General features: G+C 40.1%; 1 protein-coding gene across 1 annotated transcript in view; it reads right to left on the reverse strand.

The window, feature by feature from the left end:
* The window catches only part of LOC141016905 (collagen alpha-1(XI) chain-like), a 92,086-nt gene extending 84,404 nt beyond the window's left edge, over positions 1–7,682 (reverse strand). Inside the window, exons 1-2 of the mRNA XM_073491487.1 lie at positions 7,290–7,682; positions 677–841 (exon numbers count right to left, since the gene is read on the reverse strand). Of these exons, the coding sequence (XP_073347588.1) occupies positions 677–841; positions 7,290–7,404 (280 nt within the window). The 5' untranslated portion in view covers positions 7,405–7,682. The remainder of the gene's footprint in view (positions 1–676; positions 842–7,289) is intronic.
* Between the last annotated feature and the right edge of the window lie 18,935 nt (positions 7,683–26,617).

A 26,617-nucleotide genomic window follows, 5' to 3' on the forward strand; every position in this document is an offset into this window, starting at 1 on the left:
TTATCTCGAGATCTTGAGAAAATTATCCCATTATCTCTGAAAAACGGCAGTTGTTATTTCGAGATAATAACTCGAGATCTCGAGAAAAACAAATGAAATGAACTCGTTATCATGGGAAAACGGAGGAAATAAAATGCATGAATGCATGGCCCTTTAGGGCTTCCGTAAGATCGTTTTCTCGCCCAGCCCTAATTAAACCTGCTTAACAACAGCATATTAACGTTGTCATTGTGAGCATGTTAGCATGCTAACATTAGCATTTATCTTACAGCATTGCTTAAGTACAGGCTCACAAATCTGCTAGCATGACTGTAGGCTTAGCCCCATTTAGAGGCTGGGTAGTTTGTTTTACAGTGAGATTGTGTACATTTTCCTGTGTAAATCCTGTTTTTGCAAGATTCAGTTTCCTTTAATCTAATGAAATTTGCCCAAATGAAATTCAGATGTCAGATAAAAGTGTATATTCAAAGTTTTCAGGAAATGACAGAGGCAATAAATCTCCGAACTGCAGTGGGCAAGTGATCCTTATAAAACTGTTGCACTCACCAATATTGCAATTTTAGCATATGCAGTTTACTTACATCCAGTTCTAATTTTGATTTTCGTTACATCAACGTTCTACTACAACTTGAGAGACTAAATGCTGATAACCTGTTAGAGGTAAAAGTGAGATTACCTGGGAAGAGCTGCTTGGTTGGAGCGCTGATCTGAGCCGTTTTTCCCACTCGGTAAGCAGTGTCGGGTTGGGAACCTCTCCGGACTGAGCAGAAGCCTGTTGTTTTCCGTACTCCTTCAGGAGAGCTCTGGAAGTCTAGAGCCTTCAGTACATCCACTGGCTCAGCTGTGGAGCAGAATGAAGAATTGATTAGTAGCCAGCAAAATCCCCATAAAAAAGAAAATTTTAGGTTGTACAGTCAAACAGCTTGGCTCCCATCTGAAAAGACGTTTTTGTGGGTTTTGGTACTGTATTTTGAATTCATGTTACTATCAAAAGTAGATGTGAAGATGTGTTTAGCTAAGAAGACATGACTTTCCTAAAACATAAAACAGCTTGTAAATGTGATGTTGTTTGCAGTCGTCTCTGAAATCTCTAAGAAGAATGATCTGTCTGCTGAAAACACAGGCAGGAATTAAGTCGCTGCTTTAATTAAACTTTACATACAATATAATATAAAAATAATTAATACTTAATACGTGTACATATAAATAAATGTGAAACAATTAACATGATGTATGAGATTATAGAAGAAAGTGCTCTTTATTGGAATGTATTATGAGTGTACATGTTGTAAAAACTGCATTTAATTTTACAGTACACTGTAAGCATATTTCACCAGTTAACAGAAAACCTAATAGAGGCTGGCATTTTGATGATAAGTCAACATTACACCCCCTTGCCTGTGCAGTAACTGTTGGCCAAATCTGTCAGTTTGAGCAGTTGTTCGTTTACGAGCTACCTTGGCAGAGGAGCAGTAAAAATGTTAGGAACCATTCAGCAGACATAATTGGCCCCCTCCTCGCCTCCACTGTTACCCCCACAGCCAAAAGCCGCAGCATCTATGGGGCTGATAAAACTCATTGCTGTTGATCGCTGGGCCTCTGGAATAAGGAGAGCGCAGAGGGGGGCGGCTTTACAAGCTTCTCGACACTACAAGAGTTTTTTCTATCAATGGACTTGGAACTCAGAGTTAAACTAATGTGCAGTGCATCTGTAAACACTGTTCCTCGTTTCTTCTATCTTCTGCAATTCTCTGACTCTACCTACATTCCTGAGACTTTTACTCTCTACTCTCGGTGTCTTTCTTTGTCCTGTTCTGTATCTGCTTTTCTCTTAAACCACTTCCTTGCCACTCCCCGAGGCCCCTCATCAGTTACAGTGTGATTATTAGGAAGCCTAATAGGGTATGTTTTTATGGTATGTATAAACAGGAGTGTTGACGCACAGCAATGTGTCATTCCTGATTTAACGCACGACTGCCTGAGGCCGCATTGGCTTCAAAATACATGCAGTAAGAGGATGCTGATAATTCAAGGTCATTTTGGATGTTTTAATGGATAAAAGTAAATGTAAATATAAAATTGGGAAAAGTATTTGTTTTGACAAATTGGCGCTGTAGCTCTAACAGTAGGTTAGTACCTGTCTGTACTAAGCAGTGTCAACTTAAAGGGCAAGTCCACCAATGTGACTCATTAAGTGTGTTTACAGGTTTTGGGGAGTACTACTGCATATGTGAAAAAAGTAGTATAAAGCCTTTTGTGAAGGCTGCATTTAATCTGATAAATTGCCTCCAGTAATGTCACTCAGTAGCACAGTTGCATTGTGGGTAATGTAGGCAGTAGGCACCAGGTTTTCTTTCTTTGACAAGAAGGAAGGGTACATGAAATTAAAAATGATGATGTCTCTGGTTCTACTGTATTGATTTGCTCGGTCATTTAGGTCTGTTGACATACTGTACATACTAAGTGCTCTCTAGTGGTCAACTGTTTTGAATGATCTCAAAACAAGTATCGGTAAGCTAATATCAGCCAATATATCAGCCTTGTCAATTCATCGGCCTAGCTCCAGTGTGTAAAGGCAGCGTTTATGTATTTCAGACCTGAAGAGTTTGTGTAACTTTCGCTGAACACCAGCCACTGAGGCCAGAAGTCACAACCACAGGATAATCGAGTAGAGAACAAATATGATGACAGAGGTGACTCATTAATTACACAGCACCTTTTTTGTAAAGGTTGGGAACATTAGCCACCATAAGCTTCTGGTCATACCAGATCAAATAAGGCTACAGCAGCAGAACCCTTGAGTTAGAGAAACAAGCAGGGGGTTTTCTCACTGCTTATGAATTCCAGCCCCCCCACAACCATGCAAAGGATAAGCAGTTACGGATAATGGAGGATGGATTTGTGAGAGGAAGAACGGGTCGTGTCTTCTCTCAAAAGTTGCCTAATCTCACTTTTAATAAGCAGTCATGAATAAAACTATGATTTATCACTTCTAATCCATGTTGCTGAGGGTTTTTCTAATTAAAGTTGATGTTTTGATCGCTTATAATGCTGCTATTTACTCAAGAAAAAAAAGAAAATACGGATCAAACGCTTTCTCACGATAACTATTGGATCATTCGCTGCCTTGTAGTTTAATGACAATCACCACATGGAATAACATCTCTATACTTTTGTACAGTTAATGCAGCAAAGTAAAAACAAAGACTTTAAGCCGCACAATAATACTACCGATGTATTGGCTTGATGAAAATGTAGTATTACAACAATAAAGGGAATATTAATAGCTAAGAGAGGTCCAGTGCAGAAAAAAAGGAATAAAAGCTACATCTCCTCGCCAAACCAAACTCAGTGAAACCCAACTATTAAAATGCTACTTGTTTAACTGTTACCAAAACCACAGCAGAGAAAACCGGCCCAATCGTGTCCAGACATCACATGACTCATTTGCGTCTCGCGTCTTGCGAGTCAAGAAACAGGATGTATCTTCTGAACAAAAGGCCCAGTGATGATAAACAAAGTCTAAATGGTCAGCTGGTGGATAAAGCCTTTAAGGAATGGCAGATAACAGGCTTAATGTGAAATCTCCCTTCCCTGACAAAAAAAATTAAAAAAACTGCGATCCATGTGTTTGATATTGGTTTGAAAACATTGTGGGAAAATGATTTCAAGGGATCAGACAGACAGCTTCCTTGAAATTCACATCACAGGAAATCTCCTCATCTGCCTTATAATACCACATAAAACTGTGCGAAGCAGGAAGAGGATTTTGTGCAGAGATATAGGTGCTGAGAATATTATTTAAAGGAATATGATGTGAAGGAAGTGTGTTAAAACCCTTTATCCTGATGAATGGAAGTATCAAATGTTCCTTCTTTTGGGTACTTTTACCAAATATTTGAAATCAATCTATTGTGAAAGCTAAAGTAATTGTATTATAAAAACCTACGGCTGTTTACACTTTCTCCACATCATGTGGCACGTGAAGCCAGGAAGTGCTGATTGTGCAGTTCCTGTTCGCTTTTAGTGACCAGGGGGGGGTCTGATGGGTGGAGCTACAAGTCCACATGCTGAACCCATTATGGCACCGGCACCACTCCCTGTACCCCCCTAACTAAAACATACATGAGACTAAAATGAGAAGGCCCCATCCCCGTAGCTACTTCTCCTGTGACCAGAAAAATAACAGCTTGAGTGGTGAATCAAACCCTCTTGATTTGAGCACAAGCTCAAGGATCGTGTCTCGAGTTTTAGCTCGTTTGAGATTGTGCAGATCTGCTCTTTAAGTGATGGAAAGGACTGGAGTTGTTTATGCTGATATGGGTCCAGATCACCTGAGGTTCATGATTTTAAGAGTGTAGACGTCAAGCAAGCAGCAAAAAAAAAAGATTTCTAATAAATTCAGTCCTCCGGTGATCAACCGAGGGAGAGATGGAGTAAAAGATGCTTTATGACTTTCTCGGCACAAAAGCATTTTAACAGACACAGGGTTCGTATTGTGCTTAATACTACCAGACTGACTCCTGACTCGCTCACAGACAGAATAAAATACATGTGAGGTACCAAACGCCAAGTTTTAAACCTCACACCAAATGCCTCATAAAAAAGAAAATAGTCTGTGGCTCTTCTGAATATTGTCCCAAGTACAGAGCTACTGGTTTTTGAAAAAAAAAAAGGGGGGGGGAAAGAAAGCTTGGACTAAAGGTCTCTTTGTGAGTTTCAGAATGCCTTTCTGCGTTACTGCATACCTCAAGGCCTCATATATTCCAGATGTGCTGAATTGGCCAGGAACCCCCACCTCCCCACACCCGCACCCCGACTCTTCAGCCCCTCTCCTTCTACAACCATCGCTTCACAGAAGCCCTGAAAAACAGGCAGTATCCCAAAACCATTAAAAACCTCAAATGAATAGGCAGAGCGTCTTGAAAGCGTTTCAGCGCTACATTACTTTGAGACAGCATGCTATACCCTCAACGCATCTTTTAAAAAAAAGGCTCCCATACTTTTAAAAAGGAATAAACCATATTCTAATGATAAGGATGAAAACCACAAGAGAGAGAAGACAGCTCTCTTGCGCTGAAGGTACCAGACTAGCCACAGTCTCAGTCGGAGGGGTAATTTGTCAGTCTCTCTGATTTTTAATGACACATCTTCCTGGCTGCTGTCGGGGACTTGATATACTATCTGCCATGTTAACAAGCTACAAACATGACAAAGGAGTGTGATTTCCCCCGAGGCGGTGAGGCATGTAGTGACAGGAGAAACCTGTTAAAATCATTACAGCAATTTCTCCAGCAGACCCTCATGCATTAAAATACCATTTTCAGCTGTATAGGAAAACTTTCCAGCACTCAAAGTCTCATAACTCATCAGAGCCATACAGCTTGATGTTTAAGTTTAGACTTATGATTAACTTTTAAGTCCGTGACATTCTGACTTAATGTCTCTGTGGCCCCGCGGTCGTGCAGCAGCATCTTTTCTGTGTCACTGCCATCTACTGAGAGTTGGCAGCATAGGCAGCAATTAAAGTACATTGGAGAGCCTGTAAATGTTTGCTAGCAGATCGTGCAATTATGGTTAGTTTAAATATCAGTCAGAGTGAAGAAAGATGGCAATGGGCAAGTCGTGCCACTGTGGTATTTGCTTTCATGATCGTTGGATTTTCTCTGCAATTTGCCCTCCACTGAGTGATTTCTGTATGTATCATTGGGCTTGTACAGTCATAATAATGGATGGTGATGGTTCAAACTGGGTGGGACTTAAGACAGGAAATGTCTAGACAGGAAGCAATATATTACACAAATGACCAACTATTGTATATTACCCTTTGATTCAAATGTTAATAAAATCATATTAATGTAAACTTTTTTAAGTAACTTTATTTCTGTCAGTATTATGAGTCTGATACAATAAGGCAAGCACTTAAAAGGTTGCAAAATATCTGATCTGGTGTCAAAACCACAAATATTTAAAAGCAACATGCCTCCAAACAGACGCACGACTTTTACAGCTTGATCCTGGTTGAAGCTGCAGTACAGTACTGACGTCTCTATGACTTCAGAGACAAAGGAAATATAAAGAAGTGGTTAATGTGACCCACATATGTGCTTTTAAAGCAAAGAAAAATACTCCAGATTTTTTTTTTTCTTTTTTCCATCAACGCCCCTTCTTGGATTTAGAGGGAGCCCAGATAATGTGGAAAGATGGTGATCCTTCAGGCCAGAATATGAATTTCACTTCCAGAATTCCACAATGTTGTGCCCAGTGAATTATATAAACTCTCTGAATATTTATAACAAAACCTAGAAGTTGAAAGTTACACTGTGCTCACTGTGTTACAGTAAACTCTGCTGACAGCTGTCAGACTGTGACATGAGTAAGGCAAATGAGGGCTTATTAGTCAGACTAAGGAACATCTTGTGCTAATTTTATGCCTTTTCTGAATTTTATTTAACCATTAGGCTCTTACTTAAGTTTTAACTCAATGTTTTATATGTGGGCTGCTAGTTAGATCACCAAATGTCGTGCGTAAAAGTTGTGCGTAAAACCAAAGTGTGTCTAAAATTAAACAGTGTGCGTTTAAATTAGAGCAGTAGATTCACCGCTAATAAGCGGCATAATTGCTCACTGGTCATTTTAAGGGCACACCTTTTACCACCCGGGTGATTGTGCCAAGAAGAAATCAACACAGTCAGCCTCTCCTCGCTGACCACACCTGGATGGCAGACTTTGCCTCGAGGAAACTGAGAGAGAGGAGCATCTCCGTCGGGTTGTGCCAAGAATAATTTCACATCGAAATGAATCCGACACGAATTTGGACGCGTTGAAACTTTGTAGGCAGCCCATGTAGTTACAGTTTAAGGTAAGTTTTAAAGGTAACAATTTTAAAGTCATCAACAAAACCTGGACACACCGCTGTGATGACACAGTTAAGCCCTTTAAAAGTTAGTGGGAACATGGATGCAGGTGCAGTCATATGATAATTGTTTAACTGGGGTCACTCAACAATAAACTTTAGAATTAATCATCATGAGATAAATTACCTGGAATATAAACACACGCACACACACCAAGTGTCATCATCATCTGTTCTGTTGGATAAGGTGTGTAGCACTTAAAAAGTTTGGCAGCGTGCGTAATGGTGACTTTTCTATGGCCGGGCTCTGGCTACCACCTCAGTCTACTATCGCTATGGGCTGGTCTCCAGCCTACAGGACGCTCTCGAGCTGTCCGGGATGCCCTGGACTTGGCACAGTGACTGCGCCGTCTAGAAACATGCGGCTTCTTACCTGCTCTGACACCGGCAGCTTGTAGAATTACAATTAATGTGACCGCGGCGGTTAGCGATGAATCCCATAGCCACCTTTTCGTTTTCCACCTGGTGGTCCACCTTTGCATCTCCATGGTGAGCGCCCGCGGTTGTACAGAAAACGGGCGACTTAAAAAAAAAAATCAAACTCGGTCCCTTCCACAGTCCACAAAAATGTGCTTATACTACAACGCCATGTGTGTGAGTATAAGGATGCCTTTCACAGCCAGACTGGGCCCTTCAGATCCGCTCCCCCTCAAGCCCAGCTCTCAGACTGATGGTAAAGGGCTTTCATGAAAAAAAAGCGCAAGGCACTCTGTTCCCCGGGAGTTGCGCACCGTCAGGAGGCTGGACCAACGCCGGAACACTGAACCTGAACCGACTGCGAGATACTGACACTGGAAAATCCTCCGTTCATCAAATCACCAGTCGGGAAAGTTGTCTCGGGACCCGCCCCCTGAGCTTTGGAAGAGGTCTGAGCAGCATCAAGCGGAGCATCACTGCACCCCGGTGCAGCCTAATTACAGCGTTCACTGCTGTATCCCTGACAGATGCATGATGCACTCTTAAACACTTTTCTTTTACTTAAGGTCAGAGATTTAAAGGAATATGACACAACAGATTGCCTGAACTTTCCCATTAAGATGTAAGCTTATGAGAAAGAGCATGGAGCAGCAGGAGTGAAGGCATCACAGTAGATGCAAATGAAGCGGTGGGGTGGAGCTGTTATTTCAGACGTTTCCTGAAAGAATGTGAAAAGAGCTTGAATAGCATCTGCATTGGCCAACGGCTAATATAAAAGCCTCAGTGGCCAAAATTAAATGTTTTCCAGACTTTAGGAGTTTCCTCAAGGAGGCCTTAGACTCTTTTTTTTGGACGGCAGGGCTCCTGAGGCCTGAAATTAATTAATGGTTAAAGATGGCTGGAACAATGAATGGAAGCACAGGTGGTAGCTATAGAGTCCTCCCCTCGATTTGGTTTTCCTCGTGCACTGATGAAAAGATTGCTCTCACACAAACACAAATCACATTTCGGAAAATTTGTCAGTGTTTATGTGTTTTATCACAGGACAGAAATTAGAACCACAGGTTTAGCAGATAATAAGTGTGCTGACGTCACGATTCGGTTAAGCGTCGTGCAGGTGTGGCGAATTAAAAACCAATATTTTGGATAATGTAGCTACAATAGGGATTAAGAATACAGATGAATGGATACTTGCCTGGACTCCCTTTCAAGATAAGGTCAAACCCTGTTGTGTGTGTAGGCGACGTGTGGCTTTGATTAGTTGTTCGACTCCAGGGTATACACAACTAGTGGTCTGATTTATAAGGGTCATGCAATTTTTAAACATTTATTTAACCAGGGTAATTTGCTGAGCATTTTTATGTTTCAACTCATCTGGTTGCTGTAAAACCGCAGTTTTTGTACTCTGCTGGATAAGAAAAACTGTCATGCCAATGGGCACTTTGGCGACATGAGTTGGGAATTGAAAGTGTTTTCAGTTTTATAGCTAACAGCTCTCTCTGAAGCTGACACTAACGGAAGTAAAAACTGCATGATGAAGACAATCGTACAATATCAGTGGGTTAAACAAGGGTGTACAGGGTGTCAGCTCTGTGAGGCTGTACCATGGATGTACAATGAGAAATGGATACAGGCTCTGAGGTGACGCCCTTTTCACTTGTGTGAAAGTTGCTCTGTGGCGCATTAAGCCAAAAAAGTTCGACTCCACTGGGTAAAATTACCAAATTCTTCCACATAGCTTCCTTATTGTGGGGCTGATAGAGTGTACACACCAGAGACTTCTGCTGGCTTTTGAATGGGCTACTGTAAAATGATTTTCGGTCTTCGAGACTTTCCAAATGTTATCGGACCAAATGTATGAAATTCTGATAGTGAAACATGTCATTTCAAAGAGGTTAAGGGGTTGTAATTACATAGTTTGGCCACCTAGTCAGTTTGACTTTAAAGCCTGGCACTCTTGGGCCACCCAGTGGTGCCTCATCACACTGACAATGCTAACAAGCTGATCTTCTGAGGAACGTGAAAGTCTGCACAAAATCCAATCATTATTGTTGAGATATTAGAGTCTGGACCAAAATGATGGAAATACTGACAGATCATCATTTCCACACTAGAGTGTCACTAAAAATGCAAAACAAGACAAACATACAGGACCAATTGATTGAAATTTGACAGGTAGTGTTCAAAATATTGTGGATAACATCAAAGTGCTGGATAGAACTGCCAGACATGACAACAGTGTCCTCTATGTTAGCCTGATTGAATGTATCTACAGTATGTCCCAGGATACGTCAAGGGAAAAACCCTTAATTGTGAACAGGTTACATCAGAAGAAGTGAGTGGGCTCCTCTGGCTACTGTAGCCTTTAACAGAGTATTCATCTTCACAAGAACCCTGTTTGAAATGTACAGGATATGTCTTTAAACACACAGTGTGAGGAGATGAATCAGGCACTACCTCTGAATGACTTCTCGACTGTTCGTTATTTGAATGTGGCACCATACTTTGGTGTTAAAAACAAAAATGCTCTGAAAACTCACAATATCTTTTGTTTAATACAGCATGTGCACTTATTTTAAAATACTTCCAGGTTATGTTGTTCATATGATCAGTTTTGTGTGTGCATGGTGACTATGATTGGTTACCAATCTCAAACTAATGTATTTATCATACTCTTAGGACCCCCATTAACACCGGCACCACAGTAATTTTTTTTTTTTTTTGTAGTAAATGGGCAAATGTGTGAAACTATCGGTCTTTTAAGCTGTTTACATGCATCTCTGATCCCCTCTCACTGAAACCATCCTGTTTAACATGAACCAGCTGAAAGAATAATAACACTTGAAATCTTGAAAGTGTGTGTTTAGAGGTCTGTTTGCCTGCGAATACATTTATTTAGAAGTTTTTCTCGTTTGTTTCAGGATGTTGTTTTGGTGGATGAGTTTGGCCACAGGCTCACGGCACATAAACAAGGGACGGATTTAAAACAACTCGCACTTTGAATGAAAGCACTTTTATATGTAGAGCAGCATTTATACACGCAAAACTGTTTGACCTGAGAACTCTGCGATTTTGAAGCTGTGTTGTATTGTGCATTGTTGCCACTACTGTGCAAGCATTGCATACTGAATCTCTCTTTAAAAACGTTATTCTCCTCATCAGTCTCATCTCAGCAGCTTCGGACCACCACATGTGGTGGTCCGAAATGTTTTGTTTCGCTAATCATTGATCATAAGGTAAGTCAGCCCATTTCGACAGAGATTTCACTATTAGCATGCTACAGCCAGGTGTAGGTTAATGGTCTCCTGTTCAGGTTACGTTAGCTTGGCATGATGTTACTGTTCTGAGTTGCGTGCAAACCATGTGCAAACTTTGACTGCCACGTGGCAAAAAAAAATGCTTGAGCATGCATGTTTACTTAAAGACAGAGTTAAGAGTTTTGTGTGTAGTTAGCATGTAACGTTACATTATTGTGTACAAGTGTAGAGGGTCTTATGGGGAGGCTAAAAAAAGTATTGGTGTTTGCTAATGTATGCAAGGCTTGTGTTTAAACGTGCACTATTTAAGAATTTTACTAAAATTATCAACAGAATGTGAAAAAATAACAGTTGTGAAGTTATGTGTTGTGTAGCAGGGACATCTACTGAAGTTAGCATGCTAACCACCTAGCCTCAGCAGTCCAACCCCTGTGTTAGATGTGTTAACACCAGACTAGATAGCCTCACCTGCCGCTATAGGTCAATATTTTAGGTGGGATAAAATGAGCCCTGTGACTAATTTTGTGTTGTTGAGCGGTCTGAACTGTTTACATTATTTCTCTATGACTCCCTGTGATGACCTCGTGCTCACTCAGCAGTAAAAACACTTTCTTGAAAGCAGCCTAGCTGTGCACATTGGTTTTCTGGCAGATGGTTGGCTTTTTTTCTTTGTCATTTTGTTTCAAGTTCTTTGGCAGAAAATGTTAGAACCTCTTGTTCGTGTTGCCTCCAAGGACTGTGGCGCAAAATGTTTGGTTTGACTTGTCGAGCCCTCCTCTGTTGGCAGAAGAAATGTGTACAAGTGAAACTAAAGTCTACAGTTTTTCTTTCAAACACAACTCGGACAGCCGACAAGATATGCTTACAGCCGTCCAGTGGCTCCTTATAGATTCTTGTTTCTGGGACAGTCTACAATTTTCAAGAAGACTTGTCTTTAAAAGCTGCCCTCTTTGTAGTTGAAAGCGTATGATTACAACTGATGCATTTACTGCCAATGTGTACCAAGAAGACATTGTATAATTATTCTATAATAAGTCCTTACTCCTTACATGGTTCAGCCCAGAGCAGCTATAAAAACAAAAATGTCTTGAAAATGTTGCCCAGAGGCAGTTTTTTTCTATTGGAAGCAGCTTTTAATCTAAATGCTTTCAAGTTTCAGAATAAAATTCTTCTGCTGCTTTCCAGAAACAGTAGACAGACACGCCTCTGCAGAATTACAGTTGCTTGAGTTTTGGCATTTTGCTTTAAGAATAAATGTTCCCTCTAGACTGTATTTATGTATGTCTGTACATTTACTGTGGTTTGTGATGCGTATGAAACACAGTGTATAGAAAATGTCTTCTAACTAAATGTACAGCAGCATTTTCTCATGACACTCATTCTCAAACGTCATGATGACTTTCTTCATTTGCTTCCTCTGCACAGCAGCCAGCAACCCTGACGCACATACAGCAGGCGATAAAAGTTACCTCACCTAGATGACAGGGATTCCTTCAACACATTTCTCTAGTTGTTGTGATTGTTCCCTTCATCACTAAACTGCTGCAGTAAGAACAAAGTTTCAATCAGTTCCTGTGAATTCAGATGTGCTCCAACAGATCACAAGTAGACGTAACCTCAAGAGATTCCTCGTTACTATAAATTATCCAAATAGAGGGCCGTGTGGCTGACTCGGGGTGCAGAGAGATGGATACTAGACGCTGCAGACCACATAACTACTGAGTGGAATGTGTGTTTGTCTGGGCATGATTATAATAGGTGCATGTGGTACCCAGACAGCCTCACCTAGAAGGAGATTGCTAGAACGTGGGAAGGTGGGCTTTCACTTTCCAAATTTTGTTAGGTCACCTAGTTTATGCTGCAAAGTCATTGCTTGCCATACTGCACACTGAGACAGTGCACAGAGGAGAAAAGAAACAGCCGACACAACAACAGAGGAGTTTGCATTATGGGCACCTTTGTTAATCATAAAATAAACAGATGAAGAACAAACAAATTCATTGAACAATCAGCCAAATATGTCCTTTACATTTGATATAATTCCACCACTAAGCAAATTAGACATATTTAAAACAGAATATTCGAATGCAGGTTTCTTTTCTACATAGTATGCACACTTTCTTTTTTTGAGTTTTTATGCTTACAGTAATAGAAGAACATGTGTACAAGTGTAAGTGTAAATGACTGCAACTTAATGTATGAGTCTATTGAACAATTCAAGAAATAATAACAAGACTAAGAGTTTATAGTCATGCTTGTTGTGACTCCAGTTATAGGCTCTACTTAGACGCTGCAAAATGTACTTGTACCTAAATGCTCGTACCACAGCTGCCAGTGACTCCCAAAGGGACATAAGCTGCCATATCTGGCCATTGGAGAGCACCAGCAACAGGCATATGAGACATTCGTCAGGGTTAAAGTTGTGAAACGGTTGCAGTTTGATAAGGTTTATGCACTAAAACTACTTGGTTAGAAAAATACACTTACATTGCGTGAGTGATGTAGTTACGCCATTTCTGTTACGTGGCGTGAGTTACATCACGGAACTGAATGTTGAACGAGTTTTTTTAAACACAATGTATGATCTTCTCCTAAACTTAACCAAGTAGTTGCTGTGCCTAAACCTAACCAAACTGCAACTGTTTGACAATGTCGTCAACAGTCCCAAAGTCATAATATGTCATGATATGTGAACTGTTTGTCAGTAGGCTTTATTTTGAAAGTCTAACCGGACATTGCCTATTACGTATTATTGCTAACTTGACCGCGAAGCTCTTAATGTGTAAAACTGTTGCTAGATGGTAGGTAGAGCATCATGGTTTAAAGCTTAAGTTCACTGACCAGGCGTCTTCATTTGAGGAGTGAAAACATTTTGCAATTTTTGGAACAATATTTACCTTGTTCACCATCTTTGCAAGTGTGTGCGCATATCAATTCTGCAGCTGTTTAGTCATACACAAAAGTAGATTCAAAGTTTGACCCCCTGACGCGAGAGGAAATATAAGAAGTTATTACAGTTCACTCTGCTTGTACCAAATTTCATCACAATCCACTTTTCACTAAAACCCAAATGTCAACCCTCATGGTTTCACACAAGGAAAAAGTCAGGGAACAAACAAAGTCAGCGGGATTCATCCTCTGGGGACCATGAAAATCTGTTCTAAATGTCAAGACTATATGGATGCAATAGTTAGTGAGATATTGCAGTTGGAACAAAAGAGGTGGACCACTGCCATTACTGGAGCCATGCCGCTCGCGTTGGAAATATAAACAGATTAAGAGATACTACACTAGATCTGGGTGTTACAAACAGCTAAAGAGAGAACAAACGCTGTACACATTAGCTGAAATAATAAACTGAGAGCTGAGAATGTATAAACCAAACTTGACAGGAACAAACTGCATGGTGAAAGGTGCAATTTCTCGATAGCTGGACGGGGGCAGGTCTCTAAAGTTAAAAAGAGACAGATCAGATATCACCTCGCTAAACCTCCAACTGTACCAGAGGAGGGACATGGATAATAAGAGGCCATCCTATTTTCATGTTTCTTGTCAGGTCTGTGTGATGAATGCTTTTCCTCTCAGCGGTGAACTGAGTGTTATGGTGAGTTAAGTGGAGAGGTCTGTGATAATCCAAACATGCCCCAAGCATCTCGTATTTCATGAGCCGAAGTCTCCCTGAGCCCTGTCTCCAGCCGTCAGCAGTAAAAACTGATAGCGGAGAGAGACTGACTGACACTGAAGGAGGAGGCTTGCAAACACAGCTAGGCACAGACAACCGCTGAATTGTGTTCTGTTATCATACTTTTGTGGTGGGGGTAAAACCCAGTTGACATACTAACTCTGGGTGAGCTAGAAAAACAAATAATTGAGATAAAGTTTAAAAGAGACCGGAAAGACACAACAAAAGATGAGAGAAAGGAGCGAAGACAAAGCAGAGAACTTGGCAGATGAAGACACATGGCTTGTGCACTGAAGACACTTGAACTCATGAACCTTAATGGAGTTACAGGCCATGAATGTTCCTCATTACTCTGGTTTGTTGTGGTCAGCATAAATCTCTGTGTCATCTTTGATGCTCTGCATAAAAACTTGTAACTTTTTCACACTGACATTTGTACAATAGCAACGAGACTATGAGACTATTGTCACAAACATTCTTGTGTGTGCAGATGATGATCAATCATTAAAGAGTGATGGCGTCTGGGAATTGGGCAACATTCGAGGTACTAAACAGTAAATCATAAAATTTGTTAAATCATCACATGTGAGTGCAGCTCAGCAATATTCAGTGTTCTGCAAAGCTGCAACTTATGTGTATTTCTTACATTCAATCAAATACCTGCATGTCATAACAATTATCAACAACTCGATCTGTTATTGTTTTGGGTTTTATGACCTGCAGATTTGTTGTATGGATCAATCTCACAGTTCTCAACGACTCAGCAATACACATAGACTGCAACTATAGTTAGCAACTAGCTGTTAACAGTTAGCAGTTAGCTGGTGAAGTTAACTGCTAATTGAATAACTGAAGTGAAGTAAAACACTTAGAGACTCAGATAACTTCCCCGGTCGTTGGTCTCAGACTGCATTCATGTGCTCCTTGGATGGAGCTTCGGTGTGTTCATGTGCGTCAAGTTGATGTTTTGCATTTTAACGCAGAGAATGTTTAAACAATATATTGAGATACGGTTTTCCGATTATTCCGACACCATCAGTCATTGACTTTGTATAAAGATTGAGGACATGACAGCTCTTGATTGCCCCCTGGTGGCTGGCTGCAGTTTAAGCCACAAATCCCACCCTCTCCCATTTAGCAGTACACATTAAATCATTTTTTTTTTATTAAGATGACCTCTGCCATTTTAGTTTATTATTATCACGCTGATGTATATGTTCAAAAAAGGGGGGTGAAAGGTCAAGACTGCATTCGATTGAGCCAGGTAATTGTATGGATGGGAACTAGATACTGTGGCTCCACCGCCCAATCAATACTGTGCCGACTCTTGCTCAAAACAACGATTACAGAAACTGTCCTGTAAAGTTGTTCAAGGTTGGTGGGAATGTTTTAACATTCAGGGAGAAGGTTTTTCTTTCCACTGTTTTTCTGAGAACTGTCCAGAAACTCAGGCAGGGGTGAGAGTTTATGCCTGAGTTAAAGCCATTTTTCTTAAAGTTTAGTGACTAAGCAAATGTCTGCTGGCTAACTTTTTATTGCAATAGGTATATTCCTTCTGACATCTTAATGAGTGGGTACGCAAGCAGGGTTTCCAGTAATAAAAATAGTCACTGGGGAGACTCCTTTTCCAACCAGCCATACCCTTTTAAGATAACAGGTCCACATAAATGCATATAGGCATATTTACTGAGCCCAGCTGTGTGCTGAGCTGCAGTTCAGTATTTGGCTAATTTGAGCTTGTTTTAAGCCGTCCTGGAAGCTGTTTGAACACATACTGTTATGAGCCAGTAACAATTGGAGTTCCAGGTTTCCTCTAAAATTAGGCTGAAAACCTGCCTTGGCTTGTCATTCTCATGAATGGATAGCCTTGATTTTTATTGTGTGAATAAATAAGGGGAAGGTATGATGCAAGTGAATGAAACCAAGAGTACAAACACAGCTTTAACTCATAAATCAAGCATCTGAATATCAGCTAACATCAGCTCAACTGGCACAATGTGGACTATTTATCAAGCAATTGGAGCATTTTTTAACTGTAAGTCAAGACGTGGTTTGCTCCAGATGAAGACAAGAGAAAAAGCACTGATTACAACTAGATGACAAGTTGTTGACAAAACTATTAATAATGTGCTTTGTTGTAGCTAATTGTTTACGCACTCATCCTGCTGGCATTAAAAACCCGACCTGGCTGTTTTTCGGTTCACCACTTCCAGGCTGATAAAACTAAAAAACTACTGGATGGATTGCCAATGATGTTTGTATATATGTCCATTGTCACCAGAGGATATTCCAACTGACTCTTCCTCTGATGCTATCCACAGGTATAAGTTCTTACTCATCCAGTAAAATATCTCAACATGTCCTGGATGGCTTGCCATAACATTTTCTACAAACATTCGTGGTTCCCAGATGTTGAACCCTGACTTTGGAGATCCCCTGACTTTACCCATCATCCTTTGACACCATGAGATTGGCTTGTGGTTTGTTGTCATTGGGTTTAAATGTCTCAACAACTGCGAGATAGGTAGCCAAGAAAATAGACACAGACTTTCATGTTCCCCATGGGATTATTTGTAGTTACTTTGGTGATTCCATTAGTTGTTGCTTTCGAGTGAGAATTGACCATATTTGGACAAGAGGGTGGTGCCTGGGGGTGTATACTAATTGGATCGGACTGAGAACTTGTAGACACGTCGTGGTAGTGACTTGTCATTCCTAGCCAAGCCCTATAGCATGGCCTGCCCAATTGTCCATTTAACTCTAAATGGGACTATAATTTACTGAATGATCGTCATGCTGTATTGAAGAAGACTTGAAATGTGAATTGTGACCATAAATTGTGACTGGAAACTGTTCACCGAGTTAATAAATCTACACTAATAAAGTGTGAAGTAGGGTCATGGAATCGGACATCTTTTTGAAACAAGTGGAGTTGCCCCCTGCTGGTCATTAGAAATAATACAGGCATTATCCTCACTTTTCAGACTGGGAGGCTCTGTCCATATTTTATAAAATCTGTGGCCTAACTGCACGTTGAAAAGAAGTTGAATAAGAATAAAATCAAATAAAATAGAAAAAAATGTGGCTTGTAATGAAAGCCAAGGATTGGATCTGGTATGTAAATAAGTCCTTGAAGAGTCATGCATTTAAACTGTGTTTTGGATTCCAAATCATACACCCTGGATTACATGTTTTCCTGCTTAGTCACATCTTGAAGGAATGTCAAACGCTACAAGTTTAAGGAAAATGTTGCAGATGATGGAAAATGATACTTGCACTTTTTATGATCCATGGTCAAAGCTGCTCTTACAATCTTGCTGTTGCTCTCATTTGTTCATTTAATCCTTGCTTATTTGTAATGTGTTACACATGAATATGCATGACTAATAAAAAAATCTATCAAATAAACTGATGAAAATGATAAAATGCTCTGCAACTGAGGCCAAAAGATTTAGATATGTTGCACTGGAGATTTGTTGCACTGAAAGAGGTTTGTGGCCAGCAGACAATGTCACCATACCTCAAAACGAAAAGTGGCTATAATACAAACCACATTGATTCCTTGATTACGCCTGTGTGTGCTCCCATGGAAGACCAAAGGCACAACTGTGGCTGGAGATATGGAAAAACAGATGAAGTAGATTATAGAGTACTGCACTCATATCACCCAAATCACTGAGAATATGAATGGGCCAGTTTGTTCCACTTGCAATGAGGCCCTGACTGTATCTTCCATTGATGGCACTGTAACAATGCTTTGCTTGAATAAAGTATCATAAAATTTGGTCGATGAGTAATTTTGGTAGATAGCCTGCACTGACCTGATTCATCTCTGTGGCCAGGAGCTTTCAAACATTCCCTCCATTCTGTTGCCAGTATTTTAGCTGACAGTTACAGTGGAAAAGGTAGGAGCAGTAGCAGCGGTAGCTCACTGTTTTCCATGTTCATCACCTCCCACAGTGTATGGATTGGGTGGTTTCCAACATGGTGGTTTTGGGTTACAGTCACCTCCAGCTGGACAGAGCGTTGTTTCCACGGTGCTGGGAAGCTGCGGTGCCTATGCGTCCCTCCGCAAGCTTCTGCAACACGCCAATCAAAAGCCATCACTCTTAAAGGCAGCAGTGGGGTGGAAAAGTAGTGGAAAAAGGGTTTTTATAGGTTTATTGTTCTTTGAGCATTGGATAATTCAGTAAGTCTGTTATTTTTGCCTATATTTGTTTTTATTTTGGGAAATTGGCACTATTAAAAATATGTCAAAAACGTCAACTATGTTCACAACCCCTTTGTTAACATTGTCTGTGTGCCATTTGGTGCTGGGCAGTGAAACTGAACAGTGATCAAGCTTTTTTTGGCTGAAAAAAATCATTAATGCATGTTGCTGAAAACAATGCCGATGAGGGTGGTGAGAGTCAACCAAAACAATGAGCTTAAAGATGCTAAAAGGGGAACTGCAGAATTGGCTTATAATTCTCTGTGGGTTCATCACTTCAAACACCTTTCATACATAAATAATAATTTGCTCCATTGTTAATGTAGAAATACTGATTGTCAATGCTTTAAAGAAATTCATTTAAATCTGTATTTCAACCCATCAGCTATTGTAACTTCTAAATTCTGCACTTGATAAAAGCGGCTGGCACCAACTAGAAGCCTTTTTTCTAGGTCCAACATCTGGCTGTCAAAGAATGCCAAATCCTGGCTATAAAGGAAAGGAAGCTGCTAGGTGGACCTGCAATAACATAAAAGACCATTATGAACATATTTGAGTGAAGTTGATCCATTGCCTTTTCCAGCGGAGCTACTGAGACTTCTTTGAGTAAGACTCACACACAGAGGTGGCAGAGCAGCTGGGTTTACATGTGTAGTAACGGCTGTCTTTTAGTCTCCGATGCGTAATGCCATAATATGTCAGTGATGCTGCAGATCAGTGGAGCCCCGATTGCTGAAATAAAGTGCTTAGTGTGTGCCTGCATATGATTGAGATTGGAGGGGATGGGTGTATGCTCATCTATACACGTGCATGCTTGCTGCCTGTGCACCAGCGTTAAGTCGATAGGGAGAGCAGCATGTCTGGAATCATTTAAACAGAGTGAGAACACATTCCTGCATGTGGAATCATTCCTCCCAATAGGAGTGTCATTGTTTCCAAAGACAGCTTTGCTTTCACCATGATTCAGGTAGCATTTTCCCCCTTACACTTCTCATTTTTCCTGTCAGCTATACAGATCTTTACAAATATGTTGGGAGTGAATCCAGGAAGAAGTTGTGACTGTTTTGATCTAAGAATTTTGATTTCAATGACCCAGTTTGGGGAACCTGAGACAGAAATACAACAATGTGTTAATTTCTTTGGTACATCATGGATACATGTTTTTAAATACATTTTGTGAAGAGCATGCTGAGTGAGGGATATACAAGGAACAGAGTAACAGCACTGTAATTAATGGAGAAGGCAGAAACAGATCCATCTGAAGTTATTTAAAGAACAAGGCTGCTTTTTTAATTGTCAACAAATCCTATAAAAGCACCCAAACCAAAAATGTGTTGAGCAATATCTGACTGTAACACTCAAACACTCTGGTCCCTATTACATTTTTGAAAACATAATTTCATCCCTTTTCATCCAAGACTCTGTAATTTCTTAAAACAGCTGCTTAACAGCTGAGTAAGTACAGTGTTGAATTTGTTGGGGACTATTTTCAGCTGAGGATTAATACACGTTCAGTGCTCCCGGACTATTTACAGCAGCAGCAGAACGGTGCATGTAGAGAATGACTCAAAATGAACTAAAGCACCTATGTTTATCAGAATGAATAAACATGTCAGCCAGTGCAACAGCGTGACTCTTTGATGTGTTTTTAATGGCTTTCGGACAACAGTGGGGCTCAGTGGCACAGAGGACTAAGAGATATCAATCTTTGTCCACACAGACCAATGCTTTTAGGATCAACTCATTGTTGGTTTTATTCATGATGTGTTGTCAATAATAGAAGCTAGAGAATATTACATATCCTTCATTTCAGTAAGAGTTCTTGGTCGTTCATTTTTAACATCTATAAAACTGACATTTTCATTTAATATTGCATGTCAATGCTTCATAATGTGCTGATATCAAAATCACAGAATATTATCATTGTATTGTTACAGTTGACTGTCCAATGAAGCCAAAGAGCAGTGACCCAAGTTTGCTTCACGACTTATGTCTATTCTGACACAGGAGCGGACAGCCCATCCTCATCAGGAAAACTATACCTTGTACGTAGACTGACTGTGAAAGGAGCTTATTCAGCCCATATTACACATCTCTTTTTGGATGGTGACCTCTAGTGGCCATAGTAGTGACTACAGCAGCAAAAGAGGGAAAAGCCTGCACAGGGAGGTGGTCAGGGGATGAACGGTCGGTTTAAACAAGCTCAGAACTGTTCAACACTGAGTTATTTTAACTTACTAATGAAGTAAAATCATGTCATGTACATAATGAAGTTACATAGTTAACTTGATTATTTGAACCCAAACCACTTTGTTTTCCTAAACCTTACCAAGTAACTTTAGTCCCCAAACCTAACCAAACTGCGAGCGTATGACAAAGGTCTGGTATACAGCAATGTTCATATTGTTTTAGGAAAAGTGATGTATGTCGTTTTTCACTGGCAATCGACCTATTCAGTTGTTTAGGTTTGAGGATGTATTGGGAGCAGACTGTACTTACTGTATACTCTGAACGAACCCTTTTTAAAAGCTAAATCTTATTTATTACAAGACATGTTTGTAAATTTATAGGAATTGTTTCCATTTATGGGCCAGATAAAGATGATGCTGAGCTGCTTTTAAGACACCACAGTGTGCATGAGCTTGTCCTCCTTGAACCCCATGATGGTCTATCATGTGCAATCATTGAGCGCCATGATTTTAACCAATAAAAGGTTTTGAAAAAATCTGACTTTAATTTAAAACCCTGAAATAAATTCTCTTGAAACTCAAAGCTACTTTGAAGCCTGAAAACCTGATGCACCGCTTTGTGGCCCGGTGTCTGAGAGCTGTAGTACCCGGGCAGTGACTCATACCAGTCAAATGTATGGCTCTCCTTGTGGTGGCACGGGCGGCCAGCCACATAGTTCCCTGTGGTGAAGACCACTGCAGAGAGCAGCACTGGAATAGAAGTTTATTACTGGCCACCAAGTCAAGCCCTGCTCAGCAAATTGATACCTTGGAACAAATATAACATAGAAAATCACATATACGCATAAACTGTGAAGTGTATGCACACCCATGCACGACTACTCTCATGGAGGGAGATGGACACACACAACACAGACATACGCACACACAGTTAAAGTTAAAGGCTATACTTCTACAGTTCCTGTTTAGGTGTAAGTGGGTGAGAAATGTGGGCACATTGTTCCGTTTCTAAGAAAAGCTGCAGTAGTTCACTGAGGAGAGGAGCCCAAAATAAGACTTGAGATTGAGGGTTGGATAAGGAAAGGGTCCTTTGCACACAAAACAAAATGACAGAAGTGATGTGTGTGTGAAGGAATCTTCTGCTTTCATATGAAATATGACATGATTCATCCTGGAAAAACTTTGTTTGTTAGCGAGAAGAAGAAATTCCAGAGTTTCATAGAAAGTGCACACTCCTGTGACAAACGTGACAAGTGGCCCCCGTCAGCCAGCGATCATCTCAGTGTAATTGAAACCATGATGTCACATCAATGCCTTATAGCTGCTGCTGTGCAACAGAAACCACTGTTACCCACATTTGCCAATACTGGGTGGTTTTGTCAGACAAGCTCCAGATATGTGCTACGCTAATGGTCTGGGCTTAGGTTTGGCTCCAGACATTTGGCCGAAGCTCGATCACACTCAATAAAGAAGCAAATACAACTGACTGACAGACCACTTTTATTGCACCACTCAGTACTTCAAACAACGTGCAAGTCCTGATAAGTTGAATCTGATCTGATTTGTGATAGAGAATTTTGTGCAACACATCCCTGAAAACGACCTTGACTGTAAATGCTGCCCGATGATTTGACTCATAAAAATGTTTCAGTAAAGTTATTTGAGTTCTGGCTCGAGGCAGTATAGTGTTGATGAGGTTTTAACACAGCCAGCATCATTTATTTTTAGTGTCTTTGCTGAGAGGACTGCAGTAGTAAGAAAAGTATGTAGAGTTTTAAACATGAAACGTTACTTAAAGTGTCAACAGTAAATGTCCCCAAAGTGTAAATCTCATTACACAGACAGAGTGTGCCCTCTTGGGTTATGTTTCTATACAATATTACATTTTTGGCCATTCATTACTAGAGCATTGTAATAGCGATCAGGGGTCCTATTACCTTAAATGGTTCATTGTAAGGTCCAGATTGGGGGGGACTGGCCATCCTTTCTTGGGTAAAAGAATCTTAATAATTTGCTTAGTATTTGTGAAGCATTTTAAATTTCATCTTTAAGTTAACAGCTAACTTAACAGCTAATTGGGAAAATAGCAGAACTCACCCCTTCCTGGTTGTCTTCGGCAAAAGACAAAACACCTGCTTAAGAGCTCCAGGATTAAACCATTCAGAGGAGGGAGGGGGAGTAGAGATGCAAACAAAACTGATTTATGAGATTAGTTGGGGGGTATGTGTTTTTAGTTAAGTGATAGGATTCATATTTATGTAAATGAGCATTATTTTTCAGTTGTATGGTTGTTGTTTTTTTGTAAATATTTATTATTCTTACATTGTGGGTCCCACCTGTCTGGTTTGCTTCACCTAATTACCTGCAGCAGGGAGGGGCATTTAAAGCAGTTAGTCACTTTCGCTGGTTATTGGTGTGGTATTGTGTTGGTGTAACGTGGCAGCCGTAAGTCAATAAATGCCAAAAGTGTGTGTTGCATTTTACCTCTGTGTGTCATGTCTCTCTGTCAGAAAACATAAAGCCACCCTCTGTCCATCCGACAGGCGTTGTGTTTGAGAAATTGGGGGTATTAAAGGATTTTAATGTAGTAGTACATATTGTGTTTTGAAGGGTGATTGAGACTAAACACATCACACCACAAATTCGACTAGAAGGCCCTGCAGCTGTATAGATTTTCAGAAAGCCGTAGATCATTTTTATAAACCTAATCTGATCATTTGTACATGAAATATGAATCTACAGATCAAAAGCACAATATTTGTCCCTGAATAGTGGAGTAGAGGTGTATAGCAGCACAAAATGAAAGTAGGCTACATCTAAATTGTACTTAGGTATAACAATTGAGGAAGTGTGCTTAGTTATCGTCCACCTCTGGAGGACTGTAAGCATGCAATCATTATTGCTGTATTTCAGAGTTCAAGCCAGCCAAGCAAAATGAAATTGAAAGTGAAATTGAAACTGAGAGAGAGAGAGAGAAACTGAGTGAGCTCAGGCAAAAGCTCTCCTCTCTGTAAACTTTAAAAGTCAATAAACTTGCTGCCCACTTCCAGGCTGCATTGATGGAGTCACTGGGCACAAGATTACTTACTTTTCCTCCTCCTGCTTGACAAGGTGAGCTTAATTCGGAACGAAGGGGGTTTTCTAATTGTCGGTTTGTTTGCTGAGCAATTTGGCTTTCATTCAGCAAATCCTTAGAGGAGACCCCTAGTGCTGGAAATGCACTCACAGGGCAAAAGCAGGGTGTTTATGATGTGTGATGGTCCTCTGCGATTGTGGTGTGTTTAGGGATGGGCAGATAATGGACAGAAAATAGACGCCCGGGGACAGGTTGGACGGGGTGAATCTCATTCAGCTGCAAACTCTCACAACTGTGGAGGTTTTAATTTGATTTGGCTGGAAGTGGATTTTTCCAGAATGCCTCGTGGAAGTCCTCCAAAATTAACTTCCTGGATATTCTACAGGGCCTCTATGTCTACATCCATTCTCATACCCAAATGGTGCTCTGGCCAACTTTAGGGTGGTGGTGTGTATTCGTCGGGATGGAAATCCATATTGAGAAATAAGAAACAGCAGTGAGACAATTGAAGAAAATACAAGCAAGAAAAACAGTGAGAGGTTTTTTTTTTTCTGTTGCAATAATCAGATATGAAGATTAGATGGCAGTATCAGTGTTAGTCAAACAGTGGGAGTGAGAAAAACATGAAGTGATTATATTGTGGCAGTGATTGGGAACCTGGGTGACGGGAACCCCCCAAGCTGTCAAAAGATCAATTTCAGGGGTTGCGAGATGATCCAGAGAAGGGGGAAGCAGAACAACTTAGTTTCAAGATATGCTTATTTTCTTTCTCTATCCTTCATTGTCGTTAATTACTGAATAATTTTACTTCTTCAGGACCTTGTTCTTTAAGCGTGGTTTATAATCCAGACAAACTTTTTATTCTGGTTTAGTTCTTTTTGGAGCAACTGGATGAAGTTAACTTGAGTAACAGTGTGCTCTTATTTTGAAATAAAGTCAAAATGAGTAGAGAGTTGAAACCATGATCAACATTCATATTATTAGCTGACTGCTGATCATATGATTAAAGTTACAAGCGGTAGGTCTGTTGGAAACCCTCCCAGCGTGCACTGGGGCAATGGATTCATGGACATAAGTCTAATTTTATGTGTGTTCCTGCATTGTCACTGGTGTCAGTTTTGTTCTACATTGTGCCACAGTTTCTATACTTTCACCAGTGTTTAACAATTATATATTAGTAGTGGATGTGGTTAGACTACAAGTGATGGGTTTGGTTTTAAGCTAAGTGAGTTCTGCACTCTACATCATTTCATGTTATTCAGTGTTTGAATGACAAATTCCCTTTAACTGTCAATTTAAAACCCTTGTGTTTTGGCTGCATTGGTCTTTTAGTTGAGTTAAGGTCATTTTTCTCACAACATCTCCAACTAAATTTGGATTGATTCTGTTTTGGTGTCCAGACTCTTCTTATGCAGTATATCTTAATCATGTATAAATATGGATGACTGGAGTTGTTTGTATCTGAAAATTAGTTCATATGGTGTTCACAACAAAGGTTTTGGCTAAATAACTCTTTCAAAAATGATTTTAAACCATCTTTGCCTTATCAAAAAATGTCATGTCTAATCATTTCTAATGTGGATAATGCAGGTGTCCTCATACGGAGGTCATACACTTTATATACAGTAAAAACCACTTCAAGAGATGCTCTAAAACAGTGATTCTCAGCGATCAGTCTGCAGTCTTTTACCGGGCTGCAAAGATGTTATTTGACAAGAACCTATCATCCATCGTTCCCAGCCGCCTCCCTCCTGTCAGCGCCATGAAGGCTGGATGATTAGAAATGATGGTGAGTTTAAATACAGATTCAGTTGAGTGTCCTGCCATGTTTTTTGCTCGGCATCCAAACTGAGTATCCACCCTCTGACTGTCAGTGAAAACCTTACTGCCCCTCCCAAACACAAACTGTCAGGACTAGAAAAATGACTAGATGAAAGTCACTGATATCATCACTGAGTTCATGTGTTTTATTGTGTGGTGAATTTCATCTCTCCTCACTGACATAATTTAATTATCATGAGGTGAAAGTCTCTAAACACAAAGCTAACAAAGGAAAAAACTTACTTTTGAAGTAGAATTGAATGACTTAACATATACTTTATTTTATCAATGTATTTTTGATTTAAACAACTTTGTCCTCTCAAGAATGTGTTCTTCTTTTTGTTACATCACTGTGATGTTTGTACAGAAGGATGTATATTCAGAAATTGTTTTCACGTGCTGAAGGGGGAAAGTTTCACTTCATAAAGCAAGAAGGAACACTGATACTGTGTACGTTTTTCTCATGAAAAACTAGGTTAAACGTCTTACAATATGGAAAAGGGATGTGCTTTATTACTCCACCCCCTTGTCTCTCCCTCTTCTGCTTTCTCTCTCTGTGTCTCTGAGAAAGAGCACATTGTTTCTTGATTAAAACACCATGTGTTTGGAGTACACAGGACTGAAGGAGGTGCAATGTAGGAAAGATTACTAGCTGATGATGTCCCCCACATAGGGCATCAATTAGGAGTTACATGTATTTACACTTCCTGTGGTACTCTGTGTGAAGTAAAGTATGAGTTAGCAATATTCATTTTGGAAGTTAAGTGCTCAGTTTTTGTGGGATCCAAGACATAAAATAATCACTAACTGCATTTACTGACCTGCCTTGTTTCTACATGTGGAAATTCTTGTGAAAAAAAGCAAATCACTAAAGAATGGATGTAATCCACATGTGAAAAAAAAAAGTAATATTCTTATGGGGAAATCTTCATTCGTATGTGAAAACAACCAAATTACATAAAAGCCCAATTCACACATGATGTTACTTTCCTTTCACATGTTTCAAATTTAAGTTCACGTTTGTGTGAAAATAAACAATCTCATGTGCA

This window comes from Pagrus major, chromosome 21 (assembly GCF_040436345.1).
Source record: "Pagrus major chromosome 21, Pma_NU_1.0".
Classification (NCBI taxonomy): Eukaryota; Metazoa; Chordata; class Actinopteri; order Spariformes; family Sparidae; genus Pagrus; species Pagrus major.